Below are 24,530 nucleotides of genomic sequence, written 5' to 3'. Positions count from 1 at the left end.
TAAGAGAATGAACATATGCGATGTCAGAGGCAGGCGCGGAGCAATGTTAGTAACATGTCAGACTAAAAAAAGTGTCACATGGCAAAAGGGTTACCTATATCGGGCAGGCCACATGTCAGGGTCGGGACGCTATTTAATCACTTATTGGTCCATAAAGCAGGACCACAACTTTAGCAGCCTCTTGACGGATTGGACAAGGTTTATCAGTCACAAAACAGGACTATGGTAGAGCAATATATGTAAATGTAAATGTAAATGTGGGATACTTGTATAGCGCACAGTTACTCTACCCGAGTGTCCCGGCGCTGTAGACTGCTGGGGAACCCGTCCTGGTTTTCCCTGTGAGATGGTCCCTTTTTGGGTATCTCCAGGGTGAAACCAGGCATCCCTGGCGTCTGTGGGGGCCGTTGTAGAGATGAGGCAAGCTAATGCCCAGAGTTGCCGAGTGTGCTCCCTGGTCGGAGTGGGCACCGATGCGAGAATTATCAGTCCGCTGATCCTGGTCCAAGACCCTGCCGCGTCGGGAATCGAACCCTGGTCCCGGGCCGTTCTCTGCACTCGGGTCTGCCGCCTCTAACCAGTGAGCCACACCTCTCTATATATTGGGCTCTTCCTGAGGACGAGTTATTTAGTTTGTAGTTTTTTAAAGCGTTACAGGTTGCTTTTTGGGTGCTTCCTAGCATTGGACGTCAATGTGATAGAACAGTGTGCTCTAGCAGGAATTTAGAAGGTTAGATTTTGATCTGGTGGGGTAAGAATTTATCCTGCTATTCTTAATTTGATCTCCATATTCCACCATGACTTAGTGAGTTTGAGAAGTTTGCTTTTCAAGTTTTTTTCCGAAACGTATGTTGTTTGACTTGGTTCCCATGTTTAGATACAGGAAGAGAATGTCCTCCTTCATCATGACAAATACATGGTTAGGCATGAAGTAATGTTTTCCTGATTACTACTAAGGCAACATTTTTTCCAGAGACTGTTAGCGTTGGTAAAAATTAAAAAATAATAAAGTATCAGAAAATATACTGCATTACATTCCAGCCTCTTTTTTGCTGCATCATTTAGTCAACACTGCAGCATAATTTTGTCCTCCATTGGTGCATAATTCCAGTGGCCCCAAGGCAGGCTGCACATGTTAAAAGTGCTTGTGCATGAAGCAGAGAGACTGTGAAGATTGTGAACTTAGTTTGGTGTGCTGGCAAATCATGCATTGTCGACCCCTGGTGAGTTACAGATACTACTGCTGAAACAAGGCCAACGGAGGGACCAATGGGTGAGTCGGACTGACCTCAAGGGCAATGGTGGCATGAGCGCTGGTGGAGCCCTGTGCAACAATGTTTGTTGGTGCCCCCTCAAAGACTCCCTCTGCCACTGATTCCCTCACTACCACCCTTTATCAGTGCCCCTCAAGTCTCCATAACCATACTCTCGCTCAGATAAATTTAACTTGATTTACAGCGCCGCTCATACCAGTGTAGGGTGGCAGAGCACTTACTCATATGTGTGTAAATCTTTGTATAGGAAATGTTACATAAGACAAAGGACTACACGGTGTAGGAGTGACATGACATTCATACTAGTACGCAGTATAGTTTAATAGTGATTGGTTTAGAGAAACACACTGAAATTAGAATGTAATATCATGATTGGGGGTTCTCTTTAATAACCAGAATTGATTTCTATTCAAATGAACCCTTTTTGCAACCATAGGGTAATCAGACTGGGGAAAACATGAAAGTTAATAGCTCGCTGTTCTATTTTAGGATTTTGACTTATAAACTGCAAGTATCAAAAGGATCTCACTGACAAAAGCAGTAACCCACTGACCCATTTACATTAGGTGCACTTTTTTATCTGGATGGTACATGTTATTTGCAGCAGGCAAATTAGCCCTCTATGCTACCTTTCCTTGAGTCAAAACTTCCACTTGACAAAACTCAATCTATCTCTAGGAAGAACATTAATCAACGGAGTTACCATGACATTTTTATTGTTGCCTAAAACTGCTAGCGGCCAGGCCTGCTCAGCGCTGTTCATGAATATTCTATCTCTGACGCATAGCATTTTAAATTTGAAGGCGCAGTTGCATGCTCATATATGTTAGACAATTTTAGAGTACTGGTGCTGCCTCATTGGCAGTGTACCTCAATTGCAGTATTGTCAGAGGGGCGCTAGAATACGGGACTAATTCATTTTAATGCTGTCATGTGGACACAAGCATTAAAATGCGTTAGTCGATAGCCTTATGCGGCCCTACCCTAACCCAGCTCTGAAACTGCATTTGGTAAAGTTTTCATGTTAATCGCAGCGCCCATCGTGAGCTGAAATTAACATGAAAACTTAAACAAATGCACACAATCAACCCACAGCCCAGCTCTATTAAGAAAAGAAATGCAGCAACATAGCTGCCAAGGTTTCAAATTGACATGTGGGTGGAGTGATATTTGGCGCTACACCCACATGCGCAGTCTGGTTACTGGCGCACATAGCCTTGGTTGTAGCGCACATAGACCTTACACTGCCGCACACAGAGGAAAAATATTAGAGGGAACATTGGTGGTGAGCATGGAACCCACATCTGGGCATACCCTTCCCACTTAGGGTGACAAATGCAAAAGAAACAATTGATGGACGGAATGCTGGACACAAGAATGTGGGATTAAACCCAGATCCTTGTGACTGGGGGGTGAATGTTTGCATTGTCCAGCATTCAGTCCATCAATTGTTTCTTTTGCCCTGGTCAAAAGCAAGGCACATGCAAGAGTAATATAAGTGAAAGGAACTTGTCAGATTGCTATCAATGATTATTTGCAAATGTTTTCCTTCTCTTCACAAGGAAATGTTGTGGAATGTAAATTTAGCAAGGCAGCAAAGGCACCAAACCGAGGCATGCCAAATGTGATGCACTTTCTTTTATTCCTTTTTCTAATTTTTATGACAAAAGATCACCATTATGTCAGATATTCCCAGTGACCATTCAGTATCAAATTTGGCAACATCCGTAAAAGTGCCCTGGAAGGTCCTTTTAGAAAGTTGGGGAGGGGTTAGAGGGGGGGGGGGGGGGGGGCAAACAAAGCAAAAGGAGAATTTTACAAGAAATTCACATTCAAAACCTTAATTTCTGAGACACAAGTTTTGACTCTGTAGTACACAAACACACACATACAGAAACATGCAGCACTGCCACTATGCCCTCAAACTCTGGGTTGTGGAATAAAACATCGAAAATGGGACATATGAAACGGCATTATGATGATAAACAAGTATTCAAACTTTTTGTGATGCTGCCATACTCTGAATGGTGAACAACAGTGGGTTCAGAATGATGAGGTGAATGCCACTTGCTTTCATCCTATTAGAATTCTCCCATGAACAGCAATACTTTTCTGCATCTAAGCTGTTGACCGCTGTAAGTGAATACATTAAAAGTAACTTAAATATAGCTGAAAAGGGTAGTACACAGTGGCGGCTGGTGACATTTGAAAGTGGTGGGGCGGAAAGTGGTAATCACACTGCACCGTAGCACCCCAGGACCTCAGGACCTCACACTCTGCTGCCTGCTGTCTCCAGGCCTCTGGGCTCAAGCCCTCAAACCCAAGACCTCAGGCCCACTCATCCTGGAACACAGACCCTCACACTCTCTCTGTAGCCCTCTCACCCCGGACCACAGACCCTCCCACCCTCGGACCTCAGTCAGCCCCTCTGACCCTCTCAGACCTTAGACCCTCACACCCTGGCTGCAGCCCTCTCACCCCCGGACCTCAGACCTTCACACTCTCGGACCTCAGCCCCTCTCCGACCTTAAACCCTCAGGCTCACACCCTGCAGGCAGCCCTCTCACCCCCGGACCTCAGACCCTCACACTCTCGGACCTCAGCCCCTCTCACCCTCTCGGGCCTTAGACACTCACACTCTGCAGCGCTCTCACCCTGGACCCCAGCCCCTCTCACCCAAGACATCGGGCCCTCACACTCTGCAGCCCTCTAACCCCCGGACATCAGGCCTTCAAGTTCTCACCCTCAGGCAGGCCCACGGACCCTGCCGTGCTTGGCTGAGTGAGAAGCGATCACAGTGGCGCGTCCGACTTTGTGTTAAGACCAGTCACGGCACTGACATTGCTGACAGCATAGTAAAGGCACTAAGGCAGGCATGTTTGATCTTTACAAAAGGTAACTACAAACAGTAAGGAAGGACTGGACCATTCACATATTGTTCCTATTAAAGTGGCAGAGGCTCAATGGTTGCAGAGTTATTGTCACATACAATGCATAAAGACAGTGCATCTTCTCGTCATTCTTATCATGCAGTTAAGTCTTTAGTAGTTACATGACTTCCCAAATTTCATTTCAGCACTGTCTTAATTTAGCGTCTTTTATTCATTTCACAATACTCGAGACGGACCACAGTAGCCACAACGACGATTTGTTCTTATTTTATTATCAGATCCCAGACCTTACCCGTTTCATCTTTGGTTTACTGTTTCATTCCATCAGTGTCTCTTCAAAGCCATTAAAGAATTCTTTTCCAAACATGGCAAAGACATTTGGTTTCAGTTGATGTCACGGAGATGTTGCTCACATTCCCAACATACTTGTCACATAATTCGTTCGTAACTTGCCTTTCTTCCATGTCCTTCAAATCGCACGTCGTGCTAGGGTAAAATACCCCTACAAACCCTGGCCGGTCCATTAAGTTTTTAAAAATAGAGGCGGCCCTTACAATCATACTCTGTCCGTGTCCTGTTGTTCTTATTTTCATATCAGAACCCTAGATCTGGATCTATATATCCATTGTGTCTGTCCTGCAACCAAACCCAGCTACATCCACCTCTCGGGCTGGTACAAATCATCGGATACGGGTCCCATAGTACACTCATAGCAGTCATGGACAGGCAGTTGCTATGAATGCCGTCAGCTGGTACCTGCAGATTAAGGACGACCGACGAGAATACATTTTATGCAAGAAATTCACAATTTGCACCCAAGCATTCCAGTGTTAATAGCAAAAAAAATTGCTTTCAGTCGCTAAAATGGAGAAGCTCTGATAGTAATTTGAGGCAGTGGGAAACAGTACTACCCACTATGCGCATTCTGCCCCCAGTGCATCATCGCCGGCGCCGCCAGTTAAACGCAGACAGTAACTCTGTACATGTAAGCATAGTAAAATATGCGATAACATAAACCAACCAATGGTAATAACGCACCACCTGATGATTGCGGGGATGTTACCACATCGAGGTATTACCAATGTGGTAATACCTCGATGTGGTAACATCCCCGCAATCATCAGGTGGTGGAATGAGTTTACTGACGACGCCCTCTAAGAGCGGTATTGAAGCATGATTCTTAACTAATGCAACGAGGTGCAGTAAAACATTCAGAGTCCAATCAGGGCTTTTACCTCAAAAGAAAAATAACTTTAATCATTCACTACTACATTATGTTAGCGCACGTGTACATAAACAGTATCACAATCACGTACAATAGGCCTAAAAATACCATTTGCCATAATGTAGGACAACAAACAATACTCACCCCACCCCACAGACCTAAAAAGTTCTTTGTTGTGGAGCAAGGAGTAAACAAGAATGCCAGGAATACTTCCAGACTGTTTATTCTGAGAGCCTCTAAGCCTGCAGGCAGGGAGAACGCGTAAAGCTATACTGCAGGCTTTCTAACTTGGCAACTCAGAACTGGCGCAAGGGCATTGTCTGGCATACACTCGAACCGGAGTGGGTGGTAGCGTAGCAGGCAGGCGCAGAGGCGCGGGAGCCATCCTGTGGGTATTTATTTGAAGAACACAAGATTTTTGCACTTGTGGCGCCTCCGAGCCTGTGGGTCTAATGCGACTCTCACTCTTCATTCTGGTCACAAGACAGTCCCACCCCACAGTTCACGCCAGTTTTCAGCCTTCTAGTAGAGTTCTCAGTACAGAGAGTTCTGGACTGGTATGCGGTCATCAGATTCAGCAGGGTAGGTTAAGTTTAAATTAGGGTCACACAGGCCGAGTGCAGCCGACTACTCACCTGCGGCAAGTTACAGTAAGTAACACTAACACATTTCATTCACATTATGCTAACTGTAGCAGCAGCCTACAGGCAAAAGCGCGGGGGGCGTCTGTAACATGCAGGTACAGGTGAAACAGTACTCGTGAAACAGTGGTGTGGTGTGCGCTGCTACTGTCTGTGCTGTGCACAGTAAAAGACTTACGTCGTAGATGGTGGACGAGGTGCCGTGTCACGGTGGTCGTGAGGTCCGGTCCGGGTCCGTAGGGGCACACTGGGCACACACACTCTCAGTCTCTCACTACTCTGTAACCAGGCCAGGGCAGGACGACGACGACGGACGGACTCCTTGTGAGTTGTGAGTGACTCTAGATTAGAAGACACACTCTCTCTGACGATGACGAGTCTACTTCTTCTACTTTCACTTAGTAGACTTGTTGTTAGTTTCGTATTCTGGTTGTTGTTTTGGTGCGCCACGCGTGGTAATGGCCAATCACCTCTACTTTGCTGGATAATAGCCACAGGTGATTGGTCATGCAGTGCGGGCCGCAGCAGAGCAGCCAACACCCACGCCGCGTGGTACCATCCTGCTGCAGCAGCCAATCCTGGCGCAGCGTTAAGAGCGCCACTGCGCCAGGATTGGCTTACGAGCAGACTGCTATTTGCCCCTAATGAGACCGGGGCCCGGGTCCCATGCCTGTCTAGTCTCTGAGTGATATGGGGGGTGGGGGGTGGATGGACCACAGTACGCATGCGCAGGCCAGTCAAAATATCGAGGCCTCCTGGATTTCACTTGCGCTGTGTGTACAGTTACTGTAGTACACACTGCGCATGTGAAACCCACGAGTCCTCAATATTTTGACTGGCCCGCGCGCAGTTACTGCCAGTGCCAACGCTATTCTGCTTGCGCCGCCCCCCGCACGGCCCACTCCCTTATGCGCTGCCCGATTCTGTCGGGCTTCTCCCGGCCGGGGACGGTAGCACGCTGCTCAGATTAATCCCGTTCTGAGAACGTTCTGACTTCGTTTTTAAATTATGCATGTTGTTGTTGTTGGCAGGTGCGTCCATGGCTAGTGGGGCAACGCCCCAACGCCCCCAATGGACGCACCGCCACTGGTAGTACACCAATTAGGGGTTCGTACCAGTTGGTAGTATTGAACTATAAAAAAAACGCCAAACCTTGTAGCCAGCCGCAGCCTGGGAAGGTAATAGCAGGGAGGCCATGTGGGGGGTATTTTGACAGACGAGGACGATGGAAAATTATTTAATTTTCACTCGTCATTGAACATCGAAATCACCCCCCCCCCCCCCTCTACCCTCCTCCCACTCCCCAAGGCCCCACCGCTCTTACCTGGTGGGCCGTGGCTGCTTGTAGCATAACATCAAACACTGGCCCCGAAGGGAAAAGAATAGAACATATACCTTGCATTAGGATTACAGTACATCTTTTCAGTTGATTCCATGTCCTTCATATCCTTCCACGCACCCTCAGTAAAGATCTGCCACCTGTATGGTAAATGGAAATGGACTCTGGTGCATTTCTCTATGAAAAAAATAGTAATAATAAGGTGTTCAATATTTATGAAAAGGGAAAAAGCAAACACAGTGGGTCACCAAATCAGTGTTTTTTCAAAAACAAGGAATTAAAACAAGGAATTAAAACAAAAGCAATCAAACTATTGAAAATAACATATGAAAACAAATTTTTATTAGTGAAAACTTCTTTTTAAAAGGTGGGGTGTGCACACCACTCATTTATCATTTTTTGTTTGTTTACTCTGTACAGTGCCACTGGAACCAAGCTATATCTGGCTGATGAGTTCTAAAGAGAGTGAAACTGGCCCTAGCAGTTCGGACTGGACTGTGACCATGCATCACTTTTTGTAAACAGTGTGTCGGTCTATGTGGGACTGGAGTGCCATCCCAGAGCACTTTGCAAATATCTATACATACATACACACAGACCAGCCCTTTTTGTAGAAAGAAACACACATTTATCAAAAGTTATTGTCTTTGCAGCCTAAGAAAGGCTAGAAATGGACACATTTTCTTTCTTTCAAAAGCCATCTTCAGTTTCAGAAACATAGTCAAACCCCTTAATGCGACCATAAAATATCACGTTCAAACCTTTTTTAAAAGGGAATGCAGGGCAATGCGTACAAACAGGCTGCACAAGCAAAGCCAGAAAACTGGCCCTTTGCTTTTAAGAGAATCACCCTTCCTCTAGTGTCTCAACATGCCCCAGAGGTGACTGTTATGGCAGTTAATGTTTCCAGCTCTTGGCAGTTGGATCATGGATCACTAGCCAGCCTTTTGTTTGAGCTTTTTCTCTTAAAAAAACCTCTTAACCCCTTCCACGCTGATGACGAGCTGCGCTCGTCATGGGGTAGCCTCCTCGCACGCTGATGACGAGCCCAGCTCGTCACGGAACATGCGTTTTTAAAAATCTCAGCGTACGAGCGGAATTCCGCTAGCGCGCATGAGGTTAAAACCACTAAAGAAAGCTTTACAACACCATCAAAATGTGCTTAGAAAGGAAGTGAACACAGTAGTTCAAAAGCACGAGGAGTTAGTTCCTTTGTACCAAAAAATGTTATTTATAACTGTTAAGTTCTAGTACAAAAAAACAAGCATTTGCTATGCCATCGGTCTTGCATTTGTGAAAGTTAGAGCTCTTGGCGTTGAAAAAGATAATGTTTTTTTACATTCGTTTTTTGTATGCTGTGGAGTGGTGATATTTACAAAGCGCTAATGCTATTCATATTAACTCGCAGTGCTGCAGAACCAGAAAACGGGAAATTGGTTATGTGTGAGATGAGACAAGAGTAATATGCTGGCTGAAGAAGAAAATAAAATACACATATAGGAAGCAATGACTTTACTTGAGGCTTGCATTTAATGGATACTCTATTACATTTTTTTTTTTAAAATAATACTGTTGTACCGTGATTAAAACAGAAATAAAGCAATCGTGAAAAACAATACAGAAATTGCTATGAAAAATAGTTCTTCAATTAATAGAGTTGGAATTTTAAATAACACAATTCTTTATGTTTAGCAACACGAGCAATAAGTGAGCCGATGTGCGATAACATGCACATATCTGAAGTAAAAAAAAAATACATATCAGGTCTTCCGGCTTAGGTATCATGTCGTAATGTTGGTGAAACTTTAGCCATAAATCCACAAGATGTTGGATAGCAGAACTTTAGCTTAAAATGTATGGTTCGTGACATACATCTATTGGATCCAAGATTGACATTTCTTTCTAAAGGAAATAAGAACTGCGTCAACAAAGTACTTTTGACAAATACATATGAACCCTAAAGGGAATCCCCCTCAGCTGTAGAGTAAAAGCTCCAACCACGGAAGAGTTTAAATGCCTAAAGAAAAGCTGGGGAGGTGATGAACATAGGGTGGGGACCCAGATATCAAAAACTAGAGCATGTGGTGCTGAACAGTTTGGTGGTGGTCCTGTCATCCTAGGACCATTCACGAAGATATGGGCAAAATGAGTTTTTAAACAAAAGGCCCTGCAAAGCATTATGTGGCAAAGCTCTGTGGTGCTGTTATTATTATAGCAGCAGCTCTCCTGCTGTTCCAGGGAGAGCCCTGAAGAGGTTTTTCTTATGTTTTTTCCAATTTTGCTACAGCTTCATGCCTTTGTTTTAATAATTCTTTCCGGTGTTTCAACAATATTAAAGCAAAAAAGGAGGGCAGATTAGTTATTTGACCAGAATCACACGAAGTTGAACCGAGGCCGCGACACAAAACTGGATCCTGTGCTTCAAGGTCACAACGCTAGCCGCTATGCCACAAACTTTCCCCCAAAAAAACGTATAAAACTCAAATCCAGGGAACTGTAATGAAAAGAGCAGAAGCAAAGAAAGAGCCTGCCAAGATGTGCAAGCAGTGTTGTGAGTGTGCAGTACCATATGCTGTCACTAAGTTTCCCTTTGGACCTCTTATGGCCACATACGGTACTGCACCCTACAACATGCCAAGGCACAGGATGTGGCTCAGTAAATGTAAATGTAAATGTATAGGCATTTATATAGCGCACTACTTACCCGTAGGGTCCCAAGGTGCTTCGACCGCTGCGAACCCCTTCCTGGCTTCCCTGAGAGATGGTCCCTTAATGGGTATCTCCATGGTGAGACCAGGCATCCCCGGCGGTCTGGTGGGGCCGTTAGTGAAGATGAGGCAAGCTAATGCCCAGAGTTGCCGAGTGTGATCGCTGATCAGAGTGGGCACCGAGGCGAGAGAATTATCGAGTCCGCTGACCCTGGTCCAGAAACCTGCCGTGCCGGGAATCAAACCCTGGTCCCGGGCCGTCCTCTGCTCTTGGGTCTGCCGCCTCTAACCAGTGAGCCACACTACTTCACTCAGCTCAGCTCGTCATGAGCACAGCGCCACCGTGGCGCTGCACACGGCCCCTCTTCCCCCCAGCACCGTGGGGAAATTAGCCCCGCTGTGAAGCGGTTAAAGCCCGTATCCTGGATACAGCATGTCTCGAAGAGACAGCACGTGCACTGCCTCGGCGAGACCTGAAAAACTAAAGCAAGAACGCAAACCTATTCTATATTTAAGGTTTAAAAAAACAAAATGGATAAAGGAAGAAAGGTTTGGAATTAACTACAATTACATCAAGGGGAATGGATGTCCGCAATAGGTTTACAAGATGTTTATTTCCACATTCCGATTATTAACCCCTTGTATGCTGATGACGAACCCCAGCCGTCATGCACTACGGTGCTCGTGTGCTGATGACGGCTGGGGTTCGTCATGGCCCACCCCTGTTCTTTTGTTTACCGCACAGCGGCGGAAACGGGCCAGCAGTGAAGGGGTTAAGTAACACAAAAGGTTTCAAAGATTTCTTGTAGGAAAAGATCACTACCTATTCAAAGTTCTAGTTTTCGGGCTGAAGTAGTCTCTTTGCGCTGCAACGAAATTTGGACATTTCTAGTTTTCCTTAAACTCTAAAGAATTATTTTATATGTTTCCTACATAAAAGGTGTGGGTTTTATTTCTAACTATTGATGCAGATCCCTTGAAAGGAAACAGGTATTTACAGCACGACAAGTGTTATTTAACACAACATAAAATACAAATTACCATTATTATAGTAAGACACAAGTAGTTATGTGCAAGATTGTCAACACATCTGTACATCCAAGATGCTATGTTAGAAAGTATTTGTGAGAAAGTGCCATCTTTCTTGCATTGGTATGCCCCCACTTTTTTCTGAACTGCAGATGTGCTTTGACTTTGAGTGTGCCCTGGGTTCCTGCCAACCAGGTACCCAGGGCCTGTGTTCCTTCCCTAAAACTACGCTGAAACAAAAGACCCAATTGGCATCTCTAGCCACCTGTCAGCCCCTAGTTTATGGTACCCTAGGTACCCAGGGCATGGTGACCAGAGAAGACCCCTGAGGGCTGCAGCACTTATTGTGCCACCCTCAGGGGGCCTGTACCCTGGCACCCACACACTGAGTTTGCAGGCTGAGTGCCTAAGTACAGAACTAAATGCTCTCTTGCCTTGTGATTAGGAAAATACTAGTGAGAATGCCAAATAGGTTAGGCACCAAAAGCTTTGGAGTTACATGTATAAACAATATTTTTTCCATATGCTTCAGTCTGAAAACACATCTCCATTATAAATTGTCATGCAATTCCACCACTAAGCAATTGGATAAAACACACTATTGTGTTTCCCACAACATTTTTTTTGGGAGCGCCGACTATCGGTGTATCTTGAATGACTCATAATAAGGTGGCACGAAGCCTCGCATTGTAGATGCTTAAGTTACCACGCAGACCATACACTACTTACTTACCACTTCTATAATTCAATTTATACAGCCTAAAAAGCAACTGCAATTAATAGGGAGACAACTTCATTGCCATGCATGAGACACAGCTTACAGATAAATCCTTCATGGCACTCATACACCACACCATCAGGTTTACTGACCTTGCTGCTCCACATTAGCCTCCTGTACTGCAAGCCAAGCATGATTATCTGTCCCCATTTACTTTCTTTTTTAGACAGCAGACAAAACAAAAAAAACCCAGACCACATCAGATTACAAATAAGCAATGAATCAAGAAGAATTTCCATCCCCACTATCTTAAAAGAATGTATTAAGCAATGAGATTGCTGCATCGGAACAATCTTTACTCCTTAAATATCCAACCTCGCAGTGAGTAAATATCTCAGAGGCTCATAAATCACTTAGCAACTTTGATATGCAACAAATATTCACAATGCAGAAAACGGTGGCACAGGAAAATTAGCATATGGAGGAGTAAAGTATCAGGAGTACAGTTGTGAGTTGTACAGTGGTGTGGTGTCACGTAGACTGTCAAACTGATGTACAATGGAGTGATGTAAAGTACAGTGTAGTAGAGTAGAATGGCACAGTGTGTTATAACGTCAAGTGGGACAGAGTGGCGTGGAGTATACTAGAGTACTGTGTCATACAGAAGAGTGGAGTAAATTAGGGTAGAGGGAGTTGCGTAGAGTGTTGTACAGTGAAATTCCTAAAATTATGCCATAAGGCCAAATGGTTTAATAATGCTTTGTTCGTGGTAACATTATAGAATCGAGAAAGAGAACAATGAACAGAACATAAGCCTGTATTGTGCATAGTACTTTTTTTCTGCATTTTTTGCTAAAATATAGCATTCATTTGAATTTTTTGTCATTTCATTAAATTTTTGCAGAATTTTGCATAATTGCACAATAGAAAATTACTTGAATATCACATACTACTAGTAATGTAGGAACTCGCAAGTAGGTTCTGGCTTGACAGTCAGGGTCAAAACGTTGGTTGAATCAAGCCCTTAAAAAGGCCGCGGACAGAAGCTTTAATGTTTATGTTAGCTCAGCATCTTTTTAATACCTAACAAACAAACATTTTAAAAAAGAATGCTCTCTGAGTGAATTTCTACGTTCATGCCAAATTTGGTGTAAACACCTTTTCAGCAAAATTCCTATGAGAGTTAAATGGAAAATTACTTTTTCTGTCTCCTCCCCAGAATAACTTTATTTGCCAATGGACAGATCTTGACGAAACGTGGCATGCCTAACCATAGTTAACTGACTAAGTAGATCGACAATTTTCCTACAAATATATCCACAGAATCAAAAGTTATAGGCAAATCAAATAATGCTTTTTCAATAGAGACTCCGTGTTAAACATATCTTCATAGTGGGTAACATCATTGTGACAATTTTAATATATTTCTTGCATGCCAACAGTTCAAATGTAAGATAGAGGCCCACTCAAATCAATCAACTTCAGAAATAATTAAGTGAAAGGAAAGACCAAGAAACTAATCACGTTTGTGCAGAGATCAATGACTCACCTTGAAAACTACAGCTCTTCCTTATGTGGAACAAGCAGATTTCTTCACTTCCTTCATCAACGCTGCTACTACGAGTAATTGGACCAGGAACGAATGCTCTCTCTGTAGGGGAAGAGAGTGTCAATTATTTAACTATTACAGACAGCACACGGTATGTAGATTGCCAATCAAACTTTTCTGGTATGGAGAGTACCCCCTGAGTGTTCAACCAAACAAGCATACATTAAAAAAGCAATTAGAACAGTTCTAAAGTTACCATATTGTGTATAAAAGCAGAGGCCTAGATGAGAGAAAGTAAGGCACTTGTCAAACGTAGAGGCTCTTCAAAATCATACATACGCTTTACTGTCTAGACGAGTGATGTAATAACACAAAGTGAACTCAAAACTCAGTTTGCATAATTGGCACTGTGATTCCAAAATAAAAATGTGATCATAAAATGGCAAAATTCACAATGTGTGGCTATGATTAAGGCTGACAGAATTCTCTTTGATCGAGGCCAGTGCTTCTGGAAACATAAAACAGACTTCATGCCTCTCAATCTAAATTAAAGCTTACTCGCTTTCTTAGGGGCAGTCTCAAAGCTGGTAAAGCCAATATCTAAATGAAAGTACTATTTGTGACAACTATATGGAGAGAAGAACCTGCTTTCAGCTGCACTCAAAATTAGCAGAAGGTTCTTAAATAGACTTGGCGCAGCTTTTCGATAAAAAATGAAATCTCATCCTTATTTACAGCATTGTTCGTACTGAACTCCACATCAACCTCGAATTGCAAATATGTAGTTAAGCAGGCCCTGAACCTAGGCCCAGGATTACTGATTGATTAGGTCACAGGTGGAACTCTGCGTAGCTGGCAGGTAAACACTCAGGCAGGAAACTCTTGTTCGTACTGAACTCCACATCAACCTCGAATTGCAAATATGTAGTTAAGCAGGCCCTGAACCTAGGCCCAGGATTACTGATTGATTAGGTCACAGGTGGAACTCTGCGTAGCTGGCAGGTAAACACTCAGGCAGGAAACTCTTGTTCGTATTGAACTCCACATCAACCTCGAATTGCAAATATGTAGTTAAGCAGGCCCTAAACCTAGGCCCAGGATTACTGATTGATTAGGTCACAGGTGGAACTCTACGTAGCTACACTCAGGCAGGAAACTCTTGTTCGTACTGAACTCCACATCAACCTCGAATTGCAAATATGTAGTTAAGCAGGCCCTGAACCTAGGCCCAGGATTACTGATTGATTAGGTCACAGGTGGAACTCTGCGTAGCTGGCAGGTAAACACTCAGGCAGGAAACTCTTGATCAATCCCACAGATATGCACTGCGACATTACAATGGTCAAGACAGATTGCCCCAATGAAGCACACATGGCTGGATGGGGTAAGCATGCCCCTAAAACCACCATAAAAAGTCAGATGCCACATGATTTTGGAACATACAGACAATTACGACCTAACACATGTAGTGATCACCTGATCCCCATGCTGGACATCTGGACTCGTTATCCACTGGACACATTGTGTCCATGTGAGGTAGACTCACCTGTAGTAACCATTAATGTATTACTCCAAAAGCAGTAATAAACATTCCTCCCCATATATAGTACAACCTGGAAACTTTTACGACCCATCAGGTTTTGTATAAAAAAAGAGGACATACACGGTTTGTTAATTATGACAGTCCTCAGACGTCATGCCTATAACTGTTCTTTCGGCCGTAGTGTTTAATTAAACAAACTGTTCCTGTTTTACCAAACGCCTCTTGTCTTCTAGCCACCCTAGGAGGGACCAGACTGCAGCTGAAAGAAGGAGACCCTGCCAGGACAGATTCAAGTTTGCGCAACAAGAAAAGGGGGCGGATTGGGATCACAATTTGGCCCAGACACTGACGAAACAAGCATTTGCAATGCAATAGGGCTCGCATTAGTAAAGTTAGAGGTATTAGTATTGTAAATGACAAATTTTTTATTTATGTTTTTGTTTTGAAAATAGCTAAATTAATAACTGTCATTTACAATGCCAATAGTGTTAACTTTTGCAAACGTGACACCTATAGCATTTGTAATGCACTATGTGTTGTATTTACATGACTTAGATGTATTAATATTAAAAATAACAATGGGTTGTATTTTTTTCAATATTTAATACTTAAATAAAAGTTATTGTAATTTATAATGGCATTAGCTTAAACTTTCGCAAATAACTTTTTGGAAGATTATGTTTAGTTTATTTTATTGTGATGAAAATACAAGAACAGAAGTGAAATATTAAAAAATGTTTGTGACATTTGTAATAAAGTTTGAAACATTGAGAGAACATATTTGAATCAGTTGTTGTTGAATGGTTGCACAGATTGATGCTGTGGTGGCTCTGAGTGATGCTGTGGCGTTCAGTGATGCTCTGGTAGCGCATAGTGATATTGTGGTGCCCCTGAGTGATGCTGTGGTGATGCGATGGATAGTGAGGGCGATAGATATATAGATAGAGAGAGGGCGAAATATAGATAGAGGGAGGGCGAAAGATAGATAGAGGGAGGCCGAAAGATAGATAGAGGGAGGGCGAAAGATAGATAGAGGGAGGGCGAAAGATAGATAGAGGGAGGGCGAAAGATAGATAGATAGAGGGAGGGCGAAATATAGATAGAGGGAGGGCGAAAGATAGATAGATAGGGGGAGGGCGAAAGATAGATAGATAGAGGCAGGGCAAAAGGGCGAGGGATGGAGTGTGGGCGAGGGATGGCGTGTGGGCGAGGGATGGCGTGTGGGGCGGGGAGGGATGGAGTGTAGGGCGGGGATGGATGGATGGATGGAGGGGGATGTGGAGTTGAGCGGGGATGTGGAGTTGAGCGGGGATGTGGAGTTGAGCGGGGGTATGGAGTTGAGCAGGGGTGTGGAGTTGAGCGGTGGTGTGGAGTTGAGCGGTGGTGTGGAGTTGAGCGGTGGTGTGGAGTTGAGCGGTGGTGTGGAGTTGAGCGGTGGTGTGGAGTTGAGCGGTGGTGTGGAGTTGAGCGGTGGTGTGGAGTTGACCGGTGGTGTGGAGCCATAAAAGCACTTCTTCTATAGCAATAGGCGCAGGCTAACTATTATTGTGCGTGACGTGTTACCACGAAGGTAACAAATTTGAAATGTGGCTCAGCGTCAGGGCTGGATTAGTATATCATTGCGTCATATTGGGTATACAAATAAGCAGTACGGCATTTATTTTCATAGTTTTATAATGCACTAGTAACGGCAAATGAACTGTGTGCACATTACACACGTTTTTTAATATGGTGTGATAACGGCAAATGAACTGCGTGCACATTACGCACATGTGTTTTTTAATATGGTGTGATAACGGCAAATAAACTGCGTGCACATTACGCACATGTGTTTTTTCATACCAGACGTATGCTGTGCTAGCAATTTAGCACAACATGCTCCTAACATATAGAGCAAAAGGGTTAAAGGCAACTTTATATACAAATGTTACTGAAGCGCTAGTAAAGGGAAATAAATCACCAATATGGCGCTAGCTGGACGCGCCACATTGACTGTCTCGATGTATTTAAAAAGAGCGAAAACTGAAGGGTGAGGCAACTTTATAGTCAAAATGCTATTAACAAAGCAAACTATAGGGCTCACCACAGAAAAGCTACATATAAAATGCTAAGAAACGGATAACTAGTAGATTATTGCAGCATAATGGGCATACAAATAAGCATTACAGCATTAATGTTATGGTTGATAAGGTGGGCACAAGGAAGGCCCTGATTACAACTAAAGGTTTAAAAATCGCCTCGTTCCTAAGCGAAAGGGAGTGCCAAAATAGCAAAATACAATTTATCTGAGTTTCTGAAAACACTTCTACAAGATCTATAAACACCATGGGGCTTATTTACAAGCCCCTAGCGCTAAAAAGTGATGGAAAAGTGGCGCAAGGGGCTTGTAAATCTGCCCCCATGTTCCGTTTAGCGCACCTTAGATTTGTGATGTTTATGCAGTAAGATTATTCTCTGACAGCCTCTCTGCTGCCTCTTGAGGCAGGTATGTACTAATTCAAATACCTAAAAGTAAAATTAATTAATTGACCTTCTATGCAGGAGTGAGCCCAGACGTTGCATGTGTCTAACAGATTGCCTAACTTATACCTGAGATACCGATAGGGGAAGTTTGACTGACTGATTATTTGTTTTTTTTCGAATAGAATGTATGATGCGTTCTCCTCAAAAAGGGTTCCACAGTTCCCCTTCCAAACGCAGTAGCAGGTCGAAGAGTCAGTTTTTAAGAACATGAGCAAAGCGTAGCCCACAAACAGGGATCCCCGAAACTGGCTACCAAGCATGTAGTGCGTGTAAACTCTGTTTTAGTGGGTAGGGAGAACTGAAAGTGCAGCTTTCTATTGCCTACGGATCCATGACAGAAAATACAAGCCAGGATGCTGTTCACAAGTGGAGCGTGTTCTTCTGATAGTGGTGTCAGAAAAACCACTAAAGGGCTTCTGTGCCTGGATCTGAGGAAGTGTAGTTTAAAATAGTGCAGAAAGCTATTTCTGTGCCCGAGGACTCCTGCCGATAATGCTCCATCACCAGCAGGGGGTGCCTTTTCACCCGCAGTTACATGCCTTGATCTTGGTTTGAATGGTTTTATATGTTTGCTCTTTCAAGTGCTTGCGTGCAAGGCTAACGCCCTTTTAAATAACCACGCAAGCAGTATTAATCGCTGGCTGATGCAAAGATCAGCAGACAGTCTGAAGGAAGAAAACAGGTTCCGATTGCGGCAGGGCCTACTTGGGATTTCATCATTCTAAAACAGATGAAATCTGGAGCAGTCTTTTTCTACACTAGACGTTCTTAAAGCTTTTGAAAAGTAGGTGACACTGGCTGACTTTAGGGTTTCCATGTTCAACAGACTGACTGCTCAAGCGAACTTCAGAGGGCGCATTCATTATTGGGAGGATGCTCATGCGGCAGAAAGTGCACAGTCGGTGTGAGGAGGGTGCAAACTCTTCCTGAAGAGTGTACTCACTCTGGGACGATGCACGTGCTCTGTGGAGACAGCGCATACATACATTTGCTAGAGCCAGCCAGCTGTCTCGGAAGGTTGGCAGTGCGCGCAGTCTGGGCCAAGGGCACATGGTTGGTGCCGGTTGGTTATGGGCTGTGGTGAAGATGAATGGATGTTGAAATACTAAACGTCCCTCCCCCGGTCTACTAGGCGTTTCCCCCCTCCGCTTGGACCACAGAGCACGCAAGTTCAGATTAGTGCTGCTTCTGTTATGTGGCTACATGAAAGTCGGGAGCAGTCGGACCCCACTGAAAAAGTATAGGTGGTGAGACCCGTACTAGGGGATGGCAAATGCGTTTGCGCCCTCTTTAAGCATCATGTGCAACGTGCTGCAATGGTCACGCATTTTGTTATTAATTGTAATATTCATAGAAACAATAATAAAAAAACAAATAAAAAATAATGGCATTATTAATAACCGCAGCGAAAATAAGTAAGTGTGTTGAAAGAAAATATAGTAGTCCAATGGCATGGCAACACTAACATCAAATCGCTAGATAAATACAGAAAGTGACATTTTCCGTGGCTAAGATCTTAACCTTGAGGACACTGATTTAAGGCAATGTATTCTGTTTTTGTTAACTCTTTCTTGCCATCAGATTTCAACCAATAATTATCGTCCAACCCTGATACAATTCACCTTACACCATGGGGCAATTTATACCGAATCCGCAACGTATATTTAACTTGTTCAGAAAGCGAAAACATAATGATAGTAATGTTATTATAAAGCGCTTCGCAAGAGAGGTTCAAAGTACTGTACATGGCAATGGGGGTAGAGTGAGCTCCAACTTCAAATGAAAATCCGTGTGCGCCTTTCTTACCGATTAGAAGCATTTCGGGAACCCGATTAGTGGGTGAAATCCATTCTCGCCCCTCACTCGGCAGAGTAAGGAGAAACTCTCAGATCCAATTAATGAAAGCACGAGCCGCGGGTTTACCCATTGTGCATGTCTGGCTGTGAGGCTATCGCATGCGTGTCTCCTTCCCAGGAGACAGCCCCTGGCCGCAGCGCTCGTTCGTGTGCGCGTGTCAGTTTGGAATCGCCTCCAAGGCGATGCCCGCGGCCAGGATTGTCTCCTGGGAAGGAGACACGGCCACAATACGTTCTAAGCGGAGACGCGCTTCCGCGCGTTTCAGCCGAGCCCTAACATTCTACGTCTTCCGGAGACGAGCACACGCACACAAGCTGTTCCAATGTGAAGCGCGGGAAGCGCGTTCACGGATTCCAATGTGAAGCGCGGGAAGCGCGTTCACGGACGTGAATCGGCTCGTGCACCGAACTGTAGCTGGTCTATACTCCCTTCCCAGCCAACGTAGCAGCTATAATACTCGCTGCCGGCGGCAGCGCTTCGCGCTGCGAACGGCAGCGAGCCCTAAAAAGTGGCCCACATTCATGAAGCGTGGCCCATATTTAAGGGGCGTGCCCATTCACGAAAAACCATTTGCACAGACAAGGAATGAAAGTGGGAGGATACTGTTCTTGTGCAGGACACAGGGCCACGTTGACAATGGCCTACATGCTGATCCACTAAAAAAAACAGCAAGGCCCCTTTCTGTCACAAAATTATTCGAGCCCTTCAGCGCAGGAGCCCCTGAAAAGCAGGAAAGCCCCTGCTATTACAAACCAACGTAGCCCTCCCCAGACCTTCAGCTCAGGAGCACATGAACATAGGTAAGGCCCCTGCAATTAGTAAATTAATCAGCCCTCCAGGCCTCAGGGCAATGTCCTGGCAGGAGAGCACAAACGCAGCTGCTGGGTCATCCAAGGTAGCCAGGTAGGCAGGGGGAGGCTGAGGTGAAGGGTGTGAGTTCCAAACATCACCTGGCCCCCACAGCGAGACCCATTCTTCCTCGCCCACTAAGCCCTGAATGTGAAGGGCTGTGGGCGAGGTGTTCAGACAAACACTGTTTCTGGGCTGCGTGGGCCCCAGGGGGGCCGGGGTGAAAATGGCACATAGAACTGAGCAACACCTTGCAAACAATCACCCCTCCCCATAACATAACATAACATGTGTATTTGTAAAGCGCACGTTCACCCAGCGGTTTCTTGGCGCTGAATAACAGATGTTTATTGTTACCCAACTCAATGGTACTCATTTTATCGACCTCAGATGGATGAAAGGCTGAGTGGACCCGCCGGGATTTGAACCTGTGACCATGAGGTCGAACACAGGCCCCTGCAGTGGACGCATTAGTCCACTGAGCCACCAGACCCAGGTGGTGAAGGAGAGGCCACAGCTGATAATCGCTGTACGGCCGCACAGCGAGGCTGCTTTCATTTCTCTGCCTCCGTGGGCCGTTTTTTTTCTCCCCTTTCCTGGTCCACCCTCTGTGGACTGGGAAAGGGGAGAAACAAGCATTTGCAATGCAATAGGTCTCGCATTAGGAAAGTTTGAGCTATTGGCATTGTAAATGACACTTTTTTTATTTATGTGTTGGCTTTGAAAATAGATACATTAATAGCATTGTCATTTACAATGCCAATAGCTTAAACTTTCGCAAATGTGACACGTATTACATTTGTAATACAATATGTGTTGAGAGTGAGTGAGTGAGTCAGTGAGTGAGAATGAGTGGGAGTGTCCGTCAGTGAGTGGGAGAGTCAGTCAGTGAGTGGGAGAGTCAGTGAGAGAGAGAGTGGGTGAGTCGGTCAGTGAGAGTCTGGACAGTGAGTGAGTGAGTCAGTGAGTGGGAGAGTCAGTCAGTGAGTGAGAGAGAGTGGGCGAGTCGGTCAGTGAGAGTGAGAGAGTCAGTGTGAGTGAGTCAGTGGTGTGAGTGAGTCAGTGGTGTGAGTGAGTCAGTCGTGTGAGTGAGTGAGCGTTAGTGTGTGTCAGTGAGAGAGTGAGAGTCTGTGAGAGTGTGAGAGTCTGTGCATGGCTTCAAAGGAAATTGCTCCGTTTGTTGCTCGTCCCAACTATTCTTCCATGTCCAATATAAAGCAGCGCAAAAAGACTATAATAAACAAATACGCTTGTCCAAGGCATCTCACTATAACAACCGGATCCTGGAAGCCGAAAACTCCTCCAAGGAGCTCTATCAGATTTACAAGGAAATATCTATAATTGACTCCAATTCCATTTCTAAGAATGACTCAGTGGAAACATGCAATAAAATTGGCAAGTATTTTTCAGGTAAAATCTCAAACATATATGCCAACTTTTCCAGTAATATCAATCAATCAATCAATGACACTTATAAAGCGCGCTACATACCCGTAGGGTCTCAAGGCGCTGGGGGGGGGGGGGGGGGGGGCGCTACTGCTCGAACAGCCAGGTCTTCAGCTTCTTCCTGAAGGAGAGGTGGTCTTGGGTCAGGCGCAGGTCAGGGGGGAGGGAGTTCCAGGTCTTGGCGGCCAGGTAGGAGAAGGACCTTCCTCTTGTAGTCGCTCGTCGGATGCGGGGGACGGTGGCGAGGGCGTGGTTGGCTGATCGGAGGTGGCGTTTGGGAGCGTAGAAGTTGAGTCGGCTGTTGAGGTAGCTCGGGCCTTGGTCGTGTAGGGCTTTGTGTGTGTGGGTGAGGAGGCGGAAGGTGATTCTTTTGTTGACGGAGAGCCAGTGAAGGTCTCTCAGATGTCCGGAGATGTGGCTGGTTCGTGGGATGTCGAGGATGAGTCTGGCTGAGGCGTTCTGGATCCGCTGGAGTCTCTTCTGGAGCTTGGCGGTGGTGCCGGCGTAGAGGGCGTTGCCGTAGTCCAGTCGGCTGGTGACGAGGGCCTGGGTGACGGTCTTCCTGGTCTCGGTGGGGATCCACCAGAAGATCTTCCGTAGCATGCGTAGGATGTTGAAGCACGCCGAGGAGACGTTGTTGACTTGCCTGGTCATGGAGAGGGAGGAGTCCAGGATGAAGCCCAGGTTGCGTGCGTGGTCTGTCGGTTTGGGTGCAGTGCCCAGGGCGGGAGGCCACCAGGAGTCGTCCCAGGCGGAGGGCGAGGAGCCCAGGATGAGGACCTCCGTCTTGTCCGAGTTCAGTTTCAGGCGGCTGGTCGTCATCCACTCGGCCACCTCTTTCCTCCCTTCGTGCAGGTTGGCTCTGGCGGCGGCGGGGTCGTTGGTCAGGGAGAGGATCAGCTGGGTGTCGTCGGCGTAGGAGATTATGCTGAGGTTGTGTTTGCGTACGATGGCCGCGAGGGGGCACTGAATTCACAGAGAATGAAGAACACATATGCACACAATTTTGTCTAAATGTATTCTCTGTTCCTCCCACCGAAATACTGGCAAAAATGTGCAAAAGCATCAAATCCGGCTCTCCTCGAGATCCTGCCCCACCTAAAATCTTGGCTGCGACTATCTCGGTCTTAGAGCCCCACTTTAGACACATGTTGCAAGTATCGTTCTCCACTGCTTGTCTACCCAAAGAATGGAAACAAGCCATAGTGCTCCCTATTAAAAAAAAGCCTAATATGAGTCAGGACATACTGGAGAACTTACGTCCAATCTCCCTGCTACCCTATCTAGCAAAACTAGCAGAGAAAGTAGCCAACGTCCAACTCATGGCCCATCTTGAAGCCCAGAATGCTTTCCATATATCACAGTCGGGCTTCAGATCAAGCTTCTCTACGGAGACCGCTCTACTGAGAGCAACTGAAACCCTGCGGGAAGGAGCTGATCATGCTCTCATCATGCTGGACCTCAGTGCCGCGTTTGACACTGTAGCACATTCCATCTTGCTACAGTGTCTAAACAGAGCGGGGGGTCACCAAGCAGGCGCTGGGATGGCTGAAGGCCTTTCTTACCAACAGGAGCTTCCAGGTCCAAAGAGGGACTTTTCTCTCGGACAGGTTGATGCTAGAACAGGGGGTACCTCAGGGCTCTGCCCTGAGTCCCACCCTGTTTAACCTGTATATGGCACCGTTGGCTGAGGTAGTACAATCGTTCGGCGTAGAGCTTGTCTCCTACGCCGACGATACTCAACTTCTAATCTCCCTGTCCCAGGCTCCCTCCTCTGAGGCCGACAATTTTAAATCCTGCATGTGCAAGCTTGCTGCCTGGATGATGGATCATTGCCTCAAATTAAATGGAACAAAAACGGAGGTACTTATAATTGGAGGAAATGACACAAAATGGACGAAAGACTGGTGGCCTACATGTCTGGGACCCTTACCTACTCCCAACCAGGAAGCTAAGAACTTGGGTGTCTGGATAGACAACAAGCTCTCCTTTTACAGCCATATCAAAAAACAGTAGGCAAGTGCTTTGGAGTCATGAAAACCCTCAATCGTACCCTGGATTTGCTCTTGCTGAATTCCAGGCGTACCATGACTCAGGCACTCATCACCTCCCGAATAGATTATGGTAACGTGCTGCTGCTGGGCACGTCTGAAAAAAACATCAGAAGATTACAAGTCTTGCAAAATTCAGCAGCACGCTTAGTGCTAATACTTCCCCGCAGAGCTCCTTCCAGACCTTCCCTGGCCACCCTCCACTTGCTGCCTATTAGCAAAAGGACACTATTTAAAGCACTCCTCTGGTGCCATAGGATCATTCATCAAAAAGCCCACTCCTATCTGTCCGATCTGGCTTTATTGTATGAGCCCAACAGATCCCTCAGATCCAAAGGAATGGGCTTACTTAAAACATCGCTCCCTAAAAAAGCCAGAATGGGAGGTAGGTCCTTCCGCACTCTTGCAGCCAAGAAGTGGAATACCCTCCCTACGAACATCAGACAAGAAATTAATGAGGCAGCTTTTAGAAAACTGCTGAAAACCCATCTATTCACTCTATAGTTGGCTGTATCTCTGTCTCCCCTCCTAATACTCTCTCTCCACAGCGCGGGGACACGCCGGGAGGCGTCACCAGGCGCTTTACAGACCCCTTTGATGATGATGTCTGATTAATAAAGAGATCTGTTTCTTTCTTAACTCTCATGTAGATTATCTACTGCTACGTAAATAGCTCACTGGAGCGTCTGGCTAATGACTGTCCTTGTAAAAGGTGCGGAACATATGTTTAAAAGTGTATACATTGGCTTAGCCATTATCTGATCATATCCAGGAAATATCCATGCTTTATCTGGTTTACAGAACTCTCCATGTATTATTGGAACGATGACTTGGGGCCCAAGGGGTCATGTGCTTGCTACACAGCTTAAGGTATGATCGACTTATCA

General features: G+C 45.4%; 1 protein-coding gene across 1 annotated transcript in view; it reads right to left on the bottom strand.

Annotated features, from left to right (window-relative positions):
• LOC147734651 (protein mono-ADP-ribosyltransferase PARP12-like) overlaps positions 1 to 24,530 on the bottom strand; it is a 320,390-nt gene that overhangs the window by 137,739 nt on the left and 158,121 nt on the right. Inside the window, exons 4-5 of the mRNA XM_086952947.1 lie at positions 13,375 to 13,476; positions 7,427 to 7,547 (exon numbers count right to left, since the gene is read on the bottom strand). Of these exons, the coding sequence (XP_086809073.1) occupies positions 7,427 to 7,547; positions 13,375 to 13,476 (223 nt within the window). The remainder of the gene's footprint in view (positions 1 to 7,426; positions 7,548 to 13,374; positions 13,477 to 24,530) is intronic.

The sequence above is a fragment of the Lissotriton vulgaris genome, chromosome 1_2, assembly GCF_964263255.1.
Source record: "Lissotriton vulgaris chromosome 1_2, aLisVul1.2, whole genome shotgun sequence".
NCBI lineage: Eukaryota > Metazoa > Chordata > Amphibia > Caudata > Salamandridae > Lissotriton > Lissotriton vulgaris.
The sequence above is the reverse complement of the archived record's forward strand: the minus strand, read 5'-3'. Positions and strand labels throughout refer to the sequence as shown.